Source organism: Bos grunniens, chromosome 29 (genome assembly GCF_055505025.1).
Source record: "Bos grunniens cultivar Pamir isolate PY7600 chromosome 29, Bosgru_T2T1.0, whole genome shotgun sequence".
NCBI classification, from domain to species: domain Eukaryota; kingdom Metazoa; phylum Chordata; class Mammalia; order Artiodactyla; family Bovidae; genus Bos; species Bos grunniens.
The window spans coordinates 742,392-758,954 of record NC_141193.1 but is presented as its reverse complement, the minus strand read 5'-3'; the positions used below and the strand labels follow the sequence as shown (position 1 = coordinate 758,954).

Genomic DNA, 16,563 nt, shown 5'->3' with positions numbered 1-16,563 from the left:
GTGTGTGTATACACACGTACACACGCACGCACACACATACGTGACACAGTACTACTCAGCCACGGAAAAGAATGAAACTGTCACGTGTGACAACATGGGTGGGCCGGAGGGCATTATGGGAAGAGAAATGAACCAGAGCGACAGAGACTGTGTGTCACCATTCACACGTGGAACCGAAGAACTAAACGAATGTAACCAACAGAAGCAGACTCACAGACAGAGGAGACACCAGCGGTTACCAGAGGGGAGAAGAAAGTGGAAGGGAAGCCGGGGTGGGGGTGGGGAGGTGCAGACAGGGGCGCACAGGAAGCGATCCGGACGCGCCCTGCGCTCGGGTTAGACAGCCGGTGTTCTGGAGTCTACAGAAGCTGTGAGTCACTGACATGACGCTATAAACCAACCAACTACATCTCAATCTAAAAAAAAGTGTTTTCAGCCACAGCCAGACAAGGAGGAGCCCTGCACGGCTGCCCGCCCAGTCACTCCCGCAACATAGGAAGCAGGTGGCGTGCGGTGCGGGCAGAGGGTGGAGGCTGCAGACCACAGCCGCCGCCACAGCCCAGGACCGAGGCCGGGCAGCCGCTCTGCTCTTGGTGGGGGGTGCCCACCTTTCATCCAGACGTAAGATTCAAGAGACAGAGGCACAAAGAGCAAGCCGAGAAGGGACAGGACCCACCAAGCACTGGGGGCAGGGAGGGAGGGAGGCCTCAGGGAACCCAGCGAAGGCAAGCCCATGCAGCACTCCGCCAGCCCACAGCAGGGACACCGATGTGGGACACCGGTCACACAGGTGACGAGTGGAGAGCGGACAGAGGCGGCACAGGAAGGGCCTGTAGGGTCTGTTGGCACAGATCCCACGAGACAAAGCAGCGACTATGCAACTGAAGAGCGCTTCTTAAACACCAGCTGGGCCCCTGGAGGGCAGCCGTGGGCATAACTGGAGGACCAGGAGCACAGTGCAGAGGATGGGGTGAGCTACAGCGAGAGCCCTGGGGCGGCCCGCTCCCTCGCCCACCTGGAGTCCCAGCTTCCTCAGTAACTGGAGACAGGGAGTCCAGGGCACAGGCCCAGCAGGGTGAGGGGCTGCAGGGATGGACGCTGGCTGCCGCCTGCCGCCTGGCTGGGACACACTCAGGAGAGAGGGAGGCCCCCTCGGGACGGGAGGCAGACTACCTGGCAAAGTTGTCCTCGGAGCCGGGAGCCAGGGGCGCAGCCGCGGAGGGCGAGTCTGAGAAGACATCCACGAGCAGCCCGCCAGAAGAGGGCGGGGGGCCTGCGGGGACAGGGGGTGCAGCCCCCAGACCCAGGAGGTCTGCCGATGGAGACGGCGTGGACTGGAAAACAGGGAAAGAGGTCAGTGCAGAAGCTGCCGGGCACGACTTCACGCAGTGCAAGTGCCTGTGTCCTCACCACCCACAGCGCCAAAAAGCAACGTCTGGTTTTAGGAACACAGCTCTGCACGTTACTGTCAAGCATCTAAGAGAGTCTTAAGAGGTGAAATGACTAAGCAGGAACCACATTAGCATGCACCCTCAAATGTCTCTAAGTCCTACTGTGTTACAGAGAAAAAGCAGATAAAAGTTCTGCAGAATAGATCTCTCTAACTGCTTTGTTGTTTGGCTTTTTACGTTTTGACACGAGGCAGCAGACAAAGAACAACGTCCTTCCGGCCCTCTCAGACCACAGGAGACGCAGCGCGCAGCTCGTCACAGTCACTCACGCGTCCCCTGCCCGCTGCACAGGGGTGCACTGCCCCTGCCCGGGCACACAAGTTCCAGAAGCCCACAGGGTTCTTATGATCCTGAGGATCATGTTGAAGCAAGAACCCGGCCTGTGAGAACTCATTTGGACCCTCCTGCGGGCCAGCGTCCACTTACAACTCCCGAGTCCCTCCTGGAGTCACTGCGTGCCTGCAGTGAGCACCACGCTGGTTCTGGAGCACTCATGTTTAAGAGCCACCCCTCCTCTCTCCAGCACGCGGACGCACCCAACCCAGGCAACAGCCCGTCTGCCCTCAGGTTATACTGAGGACTTACACGTGGGGACCATGCGCAGGTGTTCAGTCACTCAGTAGTTACCGACTCTGTAAGACCGCACGGGCTGCAGCATATCAGGCCTCCCTGTCCATCACCAACTCCCAGAGTTTACTCAGACTCATGTCCATTGAGTCCGTGATGCCATCCAACCATCTCATCCTGTCATCCCCTTCTCCTCCTGCCTTCAATCTTTCCCAGCATCAGGGTCTTTTCAAATGAATGAATTCTTCACATCAGGTGGCCAAAAGGTATTAGAGCTTCCATGTCAGCATCAGTCCTTCCAATGAATATTCAGGACTGACTTCCTTCAGGACAGACTGGTTGGATCTCCTTGCAGTCCAAGGGATTCTCAAGCCTTCTCCAGCACCACAGTTCAGAAGCATCGTTCTTCGGAGCTCAGCCTTCCGTGTCTATGGTCCAACCCTCACATCTGCACGTGATCACCGGCAGAGCCGCAGCGCTGACTGCGCGGGGCTTTGTCGGCAAGCTAGCGCCTCTGCTGTTGACCACACTGTCCAGGTTTGCCACAGCTCTTCTTCCGAGGAACAAGTGTCTTAATTTCATGGCTGCAGTCACCATCCGCAGTGATTTGAGAGCCCAAGAAAATAAAATCTGTCTGTGCTTCCGCTTTTTCCCCTTCTACTTGCCAAGAAGTGATGGGACCAGAGAATCCCATCGACAGAGGAACTTGACAGGCAATAGTCCAAAGGGTCACAGAGTTGGACACAACTGAAGCAACTCAGCACACACACAGGATGGGACGAGATGGCACCTAGTTTTTGAATGTTGAGCTTTAAGCCAGCATTCTCCACTCTCCTCTTTAACCCTCATCGAGAGGCTCGCTCTTTACTTCCTCTTCACTTTGTGCCATTAGAGTGATATCATCTGCTTATCTGAGGTTGTTGATATTTCTCCAAGCAATCTTGATTCTAGTTTGTGATTCAACCAGCCCAGCATTTCACATGATGTACTCTGCATAGAAGTTAAATAAGCAAGGTGACAATATACAGCCTTTCCCAATTGGGAACCACTTCGTTGTTCCATGTCGTTCTAACTATTGCTTCTTGACCTGTATACAGATTTCTCAGAAGACAGGGAAGGTGGTCTGGTAGTCCCACCTCCTTAAGAGATTTTCCGGTTTGTTGTGATCCACACAAAAGCTGTACTGTAGTCAATGATGCAGCAGCAGATGTTTCTCTGGAATTCCCTTGCTTTCTCCATGATCAAATGTTGGCAATTTCATCTCTGGTTCCTCTGCCTTTTCTAAATCCAGCGTCTATATCTCAAAGTTCTTGGTTCACATTCTGCTGAAACCAAGCTTGAAGGATTTTGAGCGTTATCTTGCTAGCATGTGAAATGACAATTGTGAGGCAGTTTGAACATTCTTTGGCATAGAACTTCTTAGGGACTGGAATAAAAACTCACCTTTTCCAGTCCTGTGGCCACTGCTGAATTTTCCAAACTTGCTGGCATACTGAGTACAGCGCATTAACAGCATCATCTTTCAGGATTCAAAACAGCTTAGCTGGAATTTCATGACCTCCACTAGCTTTGTTCACAGAAACGCTTCCTAAAGCCCTCTTGACTTCACATCCCAGGATGTCCAGCTCTAGGTGACATCCTGGGTGAAACCACGACCTCAGCACAAGTTACTACTTATCTCCCTTTAACATCTGGAACACTGCACTGCACTTCTTAGACAACTACATGTGTAGGCAGATGATCTCACGTATGGATTCCACATGAAGACAAGGAAGTGTCACAGAACACACGTGTGCAGAGAGGCCGTGGGTCTGGGAGGCCTGAGGACTCACGGGCGGCAGCTCGCGAAGGCCCAGCCACAGTAGGAAGTGGGCTGGTGGGCAGGGTGGCGTCAGATGCAGAACAGGCCAGGCTGGAATCCCCAGGAGAAGGGAGGGCCCAGAGGACCGGTGGGGAAGGATCAGCAGAAGCTTCGGTGCGGCTGGGGAGTCTGGGGGACAAGTCACAGGCATCCCCGCCCACCAGCCAGGTTGCTGTGGTTGCTGGGAGCCTGCCCACCAGCTCAGGGGCTGCTCCCGGGGGCCCTGAGCCCCTGTGGACCCCACCACCTGCTGCAAGACGTCTACCACTGGTTTCTGAAGAACAGTTCAAATGCTTTCTAAGGTAGAAAAGCCCTTTTGTCCCACTAAGTCAAATGTGAACACACAAAAGCTAGGTGGTTCCTTGAGGAGATCCCCCAGGATGCCAGCTCCCTCCCCAGACCCCTTGCAGGGCCTCCACCTGGCAACACTGGAGTCACTCCCTACACCGGTGACCTGGCCCTCTTCTGAGGACGCGGGGAGACCCTCCCCAAGGACCTGGCCTGGTGCACAGTCTGCACAGGTTACAGCTGCTCAAAGTGCTGCAGACCATGGCGGGGCAGCTCTGGGCTCCCCTGCCAGCCCAAAGCCCAGGGGACAGGCAGCCTGCAGACACCTCCACAGATGCACAGACAAGCATCCCGGAGCCACAGGAGCCGAGCCCCCCGGACAGTCCCAAACAAAACCACCTCCAGGGGGGACGTGCAACCCTAAGCAAAAGGGATTCCAGCTGATGCTACACGGAAGTGAAAGGCATAACAGGTTCCCCAATAAAACCCAGATATCTCAGCGCCACTTCAAGGTGGGGCCTCCCCTCTGAGTTTGGAGGCAGAAGCCCTGGGACGAGAATCCCACGCAGGAGGGACCCCGGCCCTTCTCTGCCCTCCTGCCTCACCTCCCCCGCCCCCATCAGACCACCTGAGCCCTGGGGACACACAAGAACTCCATCCCCAGGACCACCCTGGGCACCTCTGCAGAGCCGGCGCCAGGTCTGGGGTGGGAGGTCCTGACTGTGACGGGCCCCAAGCCCAGGGCCAGGCGTGAGCACAGGCTTCACAGTGGGCCCGGGGTCAGGTGAGTGCCCCCACACGTAGAGCGCCAGGGCTCACACACAAGCATCCCGGCGCCATACATAAACAAACCACCCTGGCCCCAGGCTGCCACGCACGAGCACGCGGCACCTCTACCCCGGGCGCATCCTCACTGGGGCCGCCGGACAGTGTGAGCAGCTGGCCACATCGCCGGACCAGCATCCAGGGTGGGGCCTGCTCTCCAGGCTGCCTCCCGACGCGGCAGCCACAAAGCCCGCGGTGGTTGGGAGCCCCCCCCAACGGGGACAAGAGAGGAAACACAGCTCTGAAAACGGCGCCTTCCTCAACAGACATCAGAGGGCACGTTCTCAGGGCACTTGTATGAACAGGGAGCTCGCTCTAACCCGCTCACTACTGGACCCCAGGAGGTGGAGGCCCTGGATACCAGCCCGGGCTGGCAGGAGAGGTCCCCATGCAGCCGTCACCCAAAAATGACCACATTTTCCAAATCCAAAGCCAAGAGGAGACGTAGGAACTGACCGTGGACCCCAGATGACCGTCTGACAGTCTAACGACAGACACTGTGTCTGGGTCAGCCCGCCCAGGACACCATCCCGGGTCCTGAACCTCGGGCACCAGGCGCCCCAAAGCTTGTGCAGGCGGGGCCCTCGGGAGGACCCACCACAGCGCTGGTGCTGGCCAGGGCGGGCTCGGGGCCCCCGTTGACATCGGCGCTTCTCTCCCGCTTGGCCTCCTCCAGGTCGGTCACGGTGCTTGGACCCTTCTTCTTCTTGAGCTTGGCCAGGATGGAGGACTCGCGCTCTGGAAAGGGGGGCATCTCCTCCAGGACAGTTGCCTGGTGGGAAAGGAGCCCAGGTCAGCAGGGCACAAAGCCCCACGGCCTCCAGCCCCTACCCAGGGCAGCCCAGGGATGGGGGCGGGCGGACGGCGGGACGGGGGGAACGGGGCAGGGACGACAGGGGGGAACGGGGCAGGGACGGCAGGGACCAGGTGGCCCAGGGATGGGGTGGAATTGGGGGAACGGTGGGGACAGGGGGGATGGGGGGGATGGGGGAGGACGGGGGGATGGCGGGGACCAGGCAGCCCAGGAGTGAGGGGGAATGGGGGGGACGGGGGGATGGGGATGATGGGGGGTGGGGTGGGGATGGGGGGACATGGGGGACAGGGCAGCCCGGGGATGGGGGGATGTGGGGATGGGGATGACAGGGGGTGATGGGGATGACGGGGGGGATGGGGATGACAGGGGGGGATGGGGAGGGGGGGATGGGGGGGTCGCACCAGGATATCGGTGCTGGCGACGGTGCTGAGCCGCAGGTACTCGACCGCACGCTGCTGCAGCTCCACGTCGGCATTCTTCAGCTGGCTGTCACTGCGCAGCACGTCCTGGATGGTGCCCTTCACCTCCGGGAAGAGGTTCACGAACTTGATGTAGGTGGACAAGAGAAGCGCCCTGGTGGGCACGCTGCACAGGTGGAACTTGGAGTGCAGAAGGTGGAACTGGGTCAGGGGGCTGCGGGGTGGAGGGGACACACGGGGCAGCGTTACCTCTCGTCTCACGCTGCACCGCGCCCGCCCTGCCTGAGCCCCGGGGATGGGTGAGCAGGGAGCAATGAGGAGCCCCACCCTCGCCAGGACCTGCACGTTTCCAGCTCCAGGCCAAGTACAGGCTCCCCCGAAACAGCGTCGGCCACTAGCCACACCTCCTTTCTCCCAGAATCCCCGCATTCTGCACAGTTGTCCTGAACGGACGTGCCCTCACTCTGGGCTGTCCAGGACTTCAAGATGTCAGCTGGTCTCAATCAGGCCTCAGGTGAGAGCTCGGGGCACAGGACCAGCACCTGGACACAGGGCTCTGGCCCCCGGGCGACTCACCTGGACCTTGGGTCTCCTGCTATCAAGTTCCCGAACTCCCCGAGGATGTAGCCACCAACTTTGACCAGGTTCTCGTGGCAGGCCGGGGCCTGCAGAGCCTGTGGAGGAGCGTGCCCTGAACCCAGTGCCCCAGAGCTCACGCACAGGTAGAGGCGGCATGGGCTCAGCCTCCAGAGAAAGCGGCTGAGCTGCGTGAGGAACCATGAGTGCGGCCCAGGGGCCTTCCCAGGGAGCCGGCGCTGCACATGGCCTCAGTCACCAGAACCTCCTGAGCCATCTGTCCCGCTTCCAACCACACTGCCCACCCCATCCCCCACTCCTGGCCACTTCAGCAGAGGGGTCAGCAGCAGGGGAGCCCCGGGGACAGGTCCACGGTCAATCCCACCCCTTCAACAAGAGCTGCTCCCAAAAATTATGGTTCAGACCCTGGACAGGGGCGGGGGGCACATGGAGGCCAGTGGGAGCCCCCTGCCCTGGGCAGCTTGCTCAGGCAGTCTCTGGCCGACCGAGAGCACCTCACCCGGGGCAGCCGTGTGGAAATCAGGGAGACACGGCACTGAGACACGTGTGGAGGTGGACGCGGGCCCAGAGCTGGCAGGGAAGCAGGGAGGGCTGGCACACCTCGAACACCGTCTTGGCGGCGTAACCCTGCACGTCGTCCCGGTTGATGACGATCTGTATGACGCGGTACCACACCTCTTCACTCACGTAGTCGCCGGCAATGCGGATCAGGTTCAGGATGGTGTCCACATACCACGTGTAGTCCACGGCGTACTTCTCTGCCAGAATGGCCACCTTCAGCACCTGCAGGGCACAGCCGCCCAGGAAGGGACTCAGGAGGGTCTGAACCCGCACCAGAGCGCCCCCAGCTGCTCAAAGGAATCTCGAAAGTTTAAGGTTCCAGGACAGATGCGGAAGGACACGCCAAGTAGAACGAGTGAACCAGTGAGATGGGTTCTGCAAGACGCACAGTGGACCCCGCCCACCCCTCCGCACTCAGCTGCCCAGGACGCCCCGCGCTCGCTGGCCTCCTGCTCCAACCAGTCCTTCTCACTTGCTCCCTATTCTCTGCTGCCCGGGGGTGCCTGCTCCGGGCTGTGGGAAGCAGGCCCCTCGCCTACGCAGGCACAGCCTCCGCTTGCACGGAGCCACCCTGGGCAGCATGGACAGTGCACCCAGAGCCCGGCCCTCTGGCAGGGCGGCCCTCACGCCCACCTTGCCCCGGCCTGACCTCCCGACCACCCCCCAGAGCCCTGTCCACCTGCTGTGCGCCTTCTCTGGCCTCCACATCGACCCTCCATAACGAGCCCAGAGGCCATCCTGGAGCACCTGCCCTGTCAATGCCCTCGGCGTCAAGTCCTCCAAGCCCGGAGCTGCCCCTAAAGCTGGACACTGGAGGCCCCTCACCGCCACACTGGCCCGAGTGCCTGCATGCCCCAACCTGCTCCCTTGGTGCTGAGCCCCCTGCCTCCGGGGCCTCTGCAGGGCAGGTGCAAAGTTAGGATCAGGGCCTCTGCAGAGTGACTCCAAAAAACTGGAGCTCTACTGAAAACGCTGATAAAAAAGCTGAACAAAGCACAGCACTCTCATCCAGCCCGTAGCAGACCCCATGAAGAAGCGCTTCAGCTCAGATGCAACCACAGAGGCCCTGATGACAGAGACCCCAAGACTCACAATCTCTTCTCGGATGGAGTAATCCGCTGTCTCCAGGTAGCTCAGCATCTCAGCCACGATCTGCTGGGCGTTGCTGCGGTCGCACATGGCGTAGAGGAGGTCCACGGCCCGTTGCCGCACACTCACATCCCGCTCCGTCTGGGGGTGAGCACAGGAGCAGCAGCATGAGGGGTGCTGGGCGGGCATGGGGGGGCTCCCTCCGTCCCAGTGCCCCCCTCGGAGCTCGCCCCCCTCACCATCCAAGTCCAGTGTCCTGTGGAGCCCTAACCCCACTCACTAACCACTGCCCTGGCTCCTGCTCTGACAAGCCGGCTCATGCTCTGTCCCGGGATGGGGGGGCGGGGGCGGGTCAAAGGCCACCCACTGTGTGGTCACAGACTGGCCCCTTCTGCATCACCTGGGAGCCCGTCACCGTGCCCACTCCTGGCCCCACCCCAGACCCTGAGAAGCGAGGGCGCAGCCGCTCCACAGCACTGGACAGCGGGAGAGGCGCTGCCGAGAGCCGCCACGGCCCACACAGGTGGCTTTCTGATCCAGGCAGCGACTGCAAGAGACGCCACAACCACCCAGGCAGAATTCAAAACGCCAGAAAGCAAATTCCCAACCTTTGGAAGCCCTCACGTTCAAAACTCACACCAAAAATGCCCAGTAAGTCCACGTAAACCCCAAGGAACAGGGTGAGACCTGTTCCCAGCTCTAGCGTAGGACCCGGGCGGCAGCCGCGAGCTCCCCCGCCTGCCTCCGCTTTCCTAACGTGCACGACCAGTTGTGTCTGACCCTGAGGAAACCCTCCTGAAGCAGAAGATCCTGCTCTGGAATTTGAATTCCCTGGGAAAGCAAATATTCTTTTGCCAAGAGTGAGTTTTTTGCAGACATGGACAAAATATCTTATCCTTCCACCAAAAAGAACAGTTTCACTGACCTCAGCTTGTCTTTCTTTTTTTGGTTTGAACCGACCTCAACTTTTATTGCAGGTCTGCCCACGTGCCAGACCCACGGGAGCTGCCCGTGGGCACAGCCTCTCAGGGCAAAGCGCAGAACCACCCAGGGACCCACACACCCGAGCAGACCGCCCCGGGGCCGAGCGTGTAGGACCCCGGAACCCACGAGTAGCTCCCACCCAGCCTGAGACACGGGACAGTGCGCTTGCCTTCAGGGCGTTGATGACCGTCTCGATGTGCGTCTTCACGGCCTCGTGGGAGAACTCGGAGCTGGCCAGCGTGCACATGCTCTCCAGGGCCAGGTAGCGCAGGTTGGTCTCCCGGTGCTGCAGGAACTGGCCCAGCTGGTTACAGGCCCGGACCAGCAGGTTCGGCTCGCTGCACAGACGGGAGAGACAGGTGGGCAGGGGTCCCCCGCTCAGCCAGGGCTGCCGTCACAGCCACCACGGCCTCCCAGGACACAAGGCCTAACGCTCACTTTGGTCAGTACCACACGAGGACCCCCAGAGCGTTTCTCAGTGCATCCACGGGACCCGCCTCCAGAGGGCCAAGGCTGGCCAGCAACCTGAGCCTCCACACCAAACTGGCCAGGGGACCCCAGTTTTCATCATGCCTTGACCAGAGGTGACACGCTCAGCCAGAGAACCTGCCTGTTTCATCCCCTAACAGCGGGATGAAAGCCCTGACGTGGAGAAGGTAAACGCAGGTGGAGATGGTACACAGAGGTCACTGGTGTTCAAGCGCCAGCTCCATGCACCCCAGGGTTTGGGGGGGTGGTCTTTGCTCGCTTTTCATTCTGTCCTCGTGACATCTGTGCCCTTCCGACACAGCCGAGACTGGTACACCCCCCAGCAGGGGAGCTGGCTAACAGTACCCACTCCGTGGAACCATGGCACTCTGGTGGGCGCACCTGCTGGGACCTGGAGACACCCCCACCCCACCCAGCGCGGCCTCCACACACCTTCCTGCCACAGCCTTGACCCACGCAGCCCGCGGGACACACGCTCACACGGGTTCCTGGGTGGCCCTGGGAGCGGCTGGCCGGGTGGGATGCCCAGGAGAAGGGGGAGCCCCCGGGGGAGGCGAGAGCACGGCACCCAGCTGTGTGTGGAGGGTGGAGGCTGAGCGCGCGCAGGCCCACCTGTCATGGTGGATAACCAGGCTGATGGCCTCGAAGAGCACGGCGTTCTTGGCGTTGGAGTGCTGCACCTTCTTGGACTTGGGCGGCTCCTGGGCTTTGTTGAGAATCGCCTCCAGGCACTCGGTCAGGCGGCCACGCACTGCAGGGTCTTCTGGGCAAAACAGACAGCCATTGGCGGCTCCCTGCGGCCCGCCCTGCCCCAGCCCCAGTAACCCTCGCCTCAGCCTCTCAGAAGGCGAAGGTCCCAACTCAAACCCTGAGGCTGCTTAAGTCAGAGGATCTGACGGCCAGGATAACATTTTAACACAAGTAAGAGACGCAAGTTTTTGCTGAAATATAGATTATATAAGCTGAGGAAAATAAATCTCAGTGACGTGGACAAAAAACACCTGATATGGAAGTTTGGGGGGATGGGGAGGAATGAAAGGTTTCTCCCCACTACCTGCTATCACCACAAGAAACAGAGAAAACACACGAAGAGCAACAAAAACAGAAGGGAAATTTTAAAATTTTAGTCAAAGCAGACCAAGAAAGACTAAGAAAGTAATAGAAACATGAGAACTCCAGAAACTGCCGTGGCACTGCATTTAAAGCGCCTGTCTAACGACCACTCAGGGCGGGCCGGGCCCCCAGGCGCCGGGCGGGGGGCGGCAGGGTCCCCGAAGCCGCCAGGGGCGGGACAGGGCTGAAAGCGGGAGCAGACACCGAGACCCACCCCCAGGGGCTCCAAGTCGCCCCAGCCTGGGAGTGAGAAGGCAGCGGCCAGTTCCACCGAGAGAACGACTGCCCTGCGCGGGGGTGGAGGCCCGCCGGCTGGAGGGGTGAGGCCTCATGAGCCCCGCGCCTACTCAGCTCTGCTGCAGGGTGAGCAGCTCACACTTTAATATAAAAAACACTCAGGACACAAAGTGACTTGAATTTAACAGACATACCCTGTACAAAAACAAATGAAGGCTAAAGTGTGGAGGTTACAACAAGAAAGCCATCTTTGTAGAAGGCAATTTGGAAGTGCGCAATAGGAACTCTCATGAGCGTTCTCGAACCAGTGATTCTAGTTACTTGCCATATTTTAGAATAAAACAAACATAACAATATCCATGACACGCACTTTAAAGTAACACAAACTTAACAATTTTGGATGTGAAGTTTCAACTGGTTTCAAGAATTATTTTAAAAGACCGTTTCAAAAACCCACAAGGATCTGACCCTACATGTACATAATACACAGAAGCAGAGCTCATCCCAGCCGTAATGAAGTGAGCGTCCTCGACTAGCTGCTCCAGGAAAGCCAAGAGCTGTGAGAGCATCAGAGAGACCCGGAGGACCAGAGCCGGCGCCAGGAGAGCGAAAGGTGACTTGTTAAGACTGCGTGTGTGCACGTATGCTCAGTCGCTCAACCCGAAACCTAACGCTCAAAGGCCGCAGCAAGCCCTCCCCCAGGCTCTGTGCTCGGCTGTTACCTGGGGGCGGGTAGCACTGCAGGAGCCGCAGGAGCTTGACCGACAGCCAGGGGGCCGGGACAAAGTAGTAGGTGTAATCCTGAAGGTCCGTGGAGGCCGACGTCACGATCTGCGAGAAAGCACAGCAAGATGAGATGCGGGGCTGGAGTCCCCAAGAGCCCCACGCCGTGTGCTAAGAACAGACACGCTTGTCCAGGTCTGAGGAACAGGAGCTCAGCCCCCAGCCCCAGAAGAGCCACTGCACAAGGACACCCCCGCCCCAAGGGACACAGGCCTGCGGGCACCCCGCCCTCAGGACCCAGGTCTACAGAGCCTGGGCGGGGAGCCCCACCTTTCCCGACTGGCCCCACGCCCCACCATCCTCAGGGCCGGCCCGAGAGCACAGGGTCTCCACTCTCACCCCCACCACCTGCGGCCCGGGGTCTGGGCAGATGACACACCGCACCCCGTGCACACACCCGCAAACCCACTACACGTGCCCCCAGACCCCACGGCTGGGGCTCGGAGTGGCTCCCCTCACAGGCTCGGCCATGACACCAGGTCACCTGAGAGGGGGGAGCTCCAGGCTGGGCAGAGCAGTGGGGGGCCCAGCAGGAGCAGCCAGTGGGCAGGCGCACGGAGCAGGCCCGACCACGCCGCCAGGGACACAGCTGGCCACCCAAGGCTGCCTTTCCAGTGCCCCTCAGGCAGCTAAACCAGGCTCAGAGTTAAACTTAGAGCATTAAATGCACATATGTGAAACAAATACAAAAACAAAAGTATTGGAGAATTAATCTCAAGGGTTTGGAAGAGACTAGCAAATTAGCCCAAAGATAGTAGAGGAAAGAAAACAATAAAGATACAAGCAGAAAGTAATAAGGTACAAAAATCAAAACAGGACCAATAAAGTCAAAAGAAATTCTTTCATACTTGATGAGCTAAATCCAGCACAACAAAAGGGCAAATACCCAACACAAAATGAGGACGGGAGGCCACAGCGCAGGGCCAACAAGGGACTTTCTGCCCAAACACCTGAGCGTTCGTGTAAGTTAGCAAGCGGTTAAGAAAATGCCACTTAACAAAAGAAAATCTGAGGCCTCATCACTTACTACATAAACTGAATCCATAATTAGCGGTCGCCCCACAAAGAAAATCCTACGTTCACATGGCTTCACCAGTTAATTAATAAAATTGTTAGCAAAGATATAACAAGGAATTTCCTTAATGTGGCAAAGGACATGGATGTGGACGAAACCTGCCGACGTCATACGTGACAGCGAGACATCAAAGGCTTCCCTCCAACGTAAAAAACACACCGACCACCTCTCACATTCAGCGCTGCGGGGCAGGCCTGAGCTGGAGACCAATCACCTCTCACATTCAGCGCTGTGGGGCAGGCCCGAGCTGGAGCAATAAAGCAGAAAGTACAAACAAACATGCACCAGGAAAGGAAAGAAGCGGTCACTGTCCATAGAACACGTGATGGAAGACAAAGGCGACCCAAAGCAACCTACATATAAACCGCCAGGTCTGACAGGTGAGTTTGGCAAAGTCGCCAACATCAAGAGCAGTAAGTATACAAAGTCCACCTGCACAAACCAGCACAGACTTTTATGATAACATTTTTAAGGTGTCACTGAGAAGAGCGTTTTTAAAATAAAGTATATAAAGATAAGTTAAACAAAAATAAAAGAACCTCTTCTTGAAAAGCTATGAAACATATTTGACAGAAATTAAAGACTAAGTAAATAGATACACCGTGGCCATAGACTCAAAACCTTAATACTGCAAAGATCTGAATTCTCCTGAAACTACAGATAAAGGTAGCCCCGTTGGGACTCTGGGGATGGGGCTCACTGGTGTTACTGGACATCAAATTAACCCAAAGTCACGTCACTGGCGCCAAGATACACAGAGAACCAGAGGGGCTCACCACAGACAGCGGCATCTGTGCGAGGGCAGGTTACTTTACTGCAAAACCAGGGTGTGCGGAGGGAGGGGCCTTCACAGCGGTGCTGGGACAACGACACGACGCAAGAAAAGGCCCCACCACAACGTGATGCGGCTCAGCGGGACTGTCGACCTGCAGTGAGCCCTCAGAAGAGGGACAGACCACACGTTTGGGGACACGAGGCATTAACCCCAGAGGAAGCATGAGGAAGCCTGACTACATTCAAATGTGGCGTTTCTGATCAGAGAAGACTTCACCAGAGAGTGAGGTGGCAAGGCACAGAGCAGGATGAGACTTTTAAACACAGAGCAGGCTGGACCACAGAAAGTTGCTGTCATATTTGTAAATCAGTAATGGTTAAATTTTCCAGTTTACTGTGATCCACACAGTCAAAGGCTTTGGCATAATCAATAAAGCAGAAATAGATGTTTTTCTGGAACTCCTTGCTTTTTCGATGATCCAGTGGATGGTGGCAATTTGATCTCTGGTTCCTCTCCCTTTTCTAAAACCAGCTTGAACATCTGGAAGTTCACAGTTGACATATTACTGAAGCCTGGCTTGGAGAATTTTGAGCATTACTTTACTAGCGTGTGAGATGAGCGCAACTGTGCGATAGTTTGAGCATTCTTTGGCATTGCCTTTCTTTGGGATTGGAATGAAAACTGACCTTTTCCAGTCCTATGGCCACTGCTGAGTTTTCCACATTTGCTGGCATATTGAGTGCGGCACTTTGACAGCATCATCTTTCAGGATTTGAAATAGCTCAACTGGAATTCCATCACCTCCACTAGCTTTGTTTGTAGTGATGCTTTCTTGACTTCACATTCCAGGATATCTAGCTCTAGGTGAGTGATCACACCATCGTGATTATCTGGGTCATGAAGATCGTTTTTGTACAGTTCTTCTGTGTATTCTTGCCATCTCTTCTTAATATCTTCTCCTTCTGTTAGCTCCATACCATTTCTGTCCTTTATCAAGCCCATCTTTGCATGAAATGTTCCCTTGTATCTCTAATTTTCTTGAAGAGATCTCCAGTCTTTCCCATTCTGTCCTTTTCCTCTGTTTCTTTGCATTGATCCCTGAGGAAGGCTTTCTTATCTCTCCTTGCTATTCTCTGGAACTCTGCATTCAGATGCTTATATCTTTCCTTTTCTCCTTTGCTTTTTGCTTCTCTTCTTTTCACAGCTCTTTGTAATCCCTCCCCAGACAGTCATTTTGCTTTTTTGCATTTCTTTTCTATGGGAATGGTCTTGATCCCTGTCTCCTGTACAATGTCACAAACCTCATTCCATAGTTCATCAGGCACTCTATCAGATCTAGGCCCTTAAATCTATTTCTCACTTCCACTGTATAATCATAAGGCATTTGATTTAGGTCATACCTGAATGGTCTAGTGGTTTTCCCTACTTTCTTCAATTTCAGTCTGAATTTGGCAATAAGGAGTTCATGGTCTGAGCCACAGTCAGCTCCTGGTCTTGTTTTTGCTGACTCTATAGAGCTTCTCCATCTTTGGCTGCAAAGAATATAATCAATCTGATTTTGGTGTTGACCATCTGGTGATGTCCATGTATAGAGTCTTCTCCGTGTTGTTGTAAGAGGGTGTTTGTTATGACCAGTGCATTTTCTTGGCAAAACTCTATTAGCCTTTGCCCTGTTTCATTCCGTATTCCAAGGCCAAATCTGCCTGTTACTCCAGGTGTTTCCTGACTTCCTACTTTTGCATTCCAGTCCCCTATAATGAAAAGGACATCTTTGTTGGGTGTTAGTTCTAAAAGGTCTTGTAGGTTTTCACAGAACTGTTCAACTTCAGCTTCTTCAGCGTTAGTGGTTGGGGCATAGACTTGGATTACTGTGATATTGAATGGTTTACCTCGGAAACCAAAGGAACATTTCATGCAAAGTTGAGCTCGATAAAGGACAGAAATGGTATGGAGCTAACAGAAGCAGAAGATATTAAGAAGAGATGGCAAGAATACACAGAAGAACTGTACAAAAAAGATCTTCACGACCCAGATGATCACGATGGTGTGATCACTGACCTAGAGCCAGACATCCTGGAATGTGAAGTCAAGTGGGCCTTAGAAAGCATCACTACGAACAAAGCTAGTGGAGGTGATGGAATTCCAGTTGAGCTATTCCAAATCCTGAAAGATGATGCTGTCAAAGTGCTGCACTCAGTATGCCAGCACATTTGGAAAACTCAGCAGTGGCCACAGGACTGGAAAAGGTCAGTTTTCATTCCAATCCCAAAGAAAGGCAATGCCAAAGAATGCTCAAACTACCACACAATTGCACTCATCTCACACGCTAGTAAAGTAATGCTTAAAATTCTCCAAGCCAGGCTTCAGCAATATGTGAACCGTGAACTTCCTGATGTTCAAGCTGGTTTTAGAAAAGGCAGAGGAACCAGAGATCCAATTGCCAACATCCGCTGGATCATCGAAAAAGCAAGAGAGTTCCAGAAAAACATCTATTTCTGCTTTATTGACTATACCAAAGCCTTTGACTGTGTGGATCACAATAAACTGTGGAAAATTCTGAAAGAGATGGAAATACCAGACCACCTGATCTGCCTCTTGAGAAATTTGTATGCAGGTCAGGAAGCAACAGTTAGAA

At 55.8% G+C, this 16,563-nt stretch overlaps 1 protein-coding gene across 5 annotated transcripts in view; it reads right to left on the bottom strand.

The window, feature by feature from the left end:
* The window catches only part of AP2A2 (adaptor related protein complex 2 subunit alpha 2), a 67,497-nt gene that overhangs the window by 6,084 nt on the left and 44,850 nt on the right, over positions 1-16,563 (bottom strand). For 2 of the 5 annotated variants that reach the window (XM_086384324.1, XM_086384327.1), the window contains exons 7-15: positions 12,018-12,126; positions 10,558-10,705; positions 9,626-9,794; positions 8,476-8,613; positions 7,423-7,605; positions 6,802-6,899; positions 6,208-6,439; positions 5,591-5,764; positions 1,174-1,334 (exon numbers count right to left, since the gene is read on the bottom strand). In XM_086384324.1, the coding sequence (XP_086240450.1) occupies positions 1,174-1,334; positions 5,591-5,764; positions 6,208-6,439; positions 6,802-6,899; positions 7,423-7,605; positions 8,476-8,613; positions 9,626-9,794; positions 10,558-10,705; positions 12,018-12,126 (1,412 nt within the window). Of the gene's footprint in view, positions 1-1,173; positions 1,335-5,590; positions 5,765-6,207; positions 6,440-6,801; positions 6,900-7,422; positions 7,606-8,475; positions 8,614-9,625; positions 9,795-10,557; positions 10,709-12,017; positions 12,127-16,563 lie in introns of all 5 variants that reach the window. The other 3 variants (XM_086384323.1, XR_015157788.1, XR_015157789.1) reach the window with 3 other exon arrangements.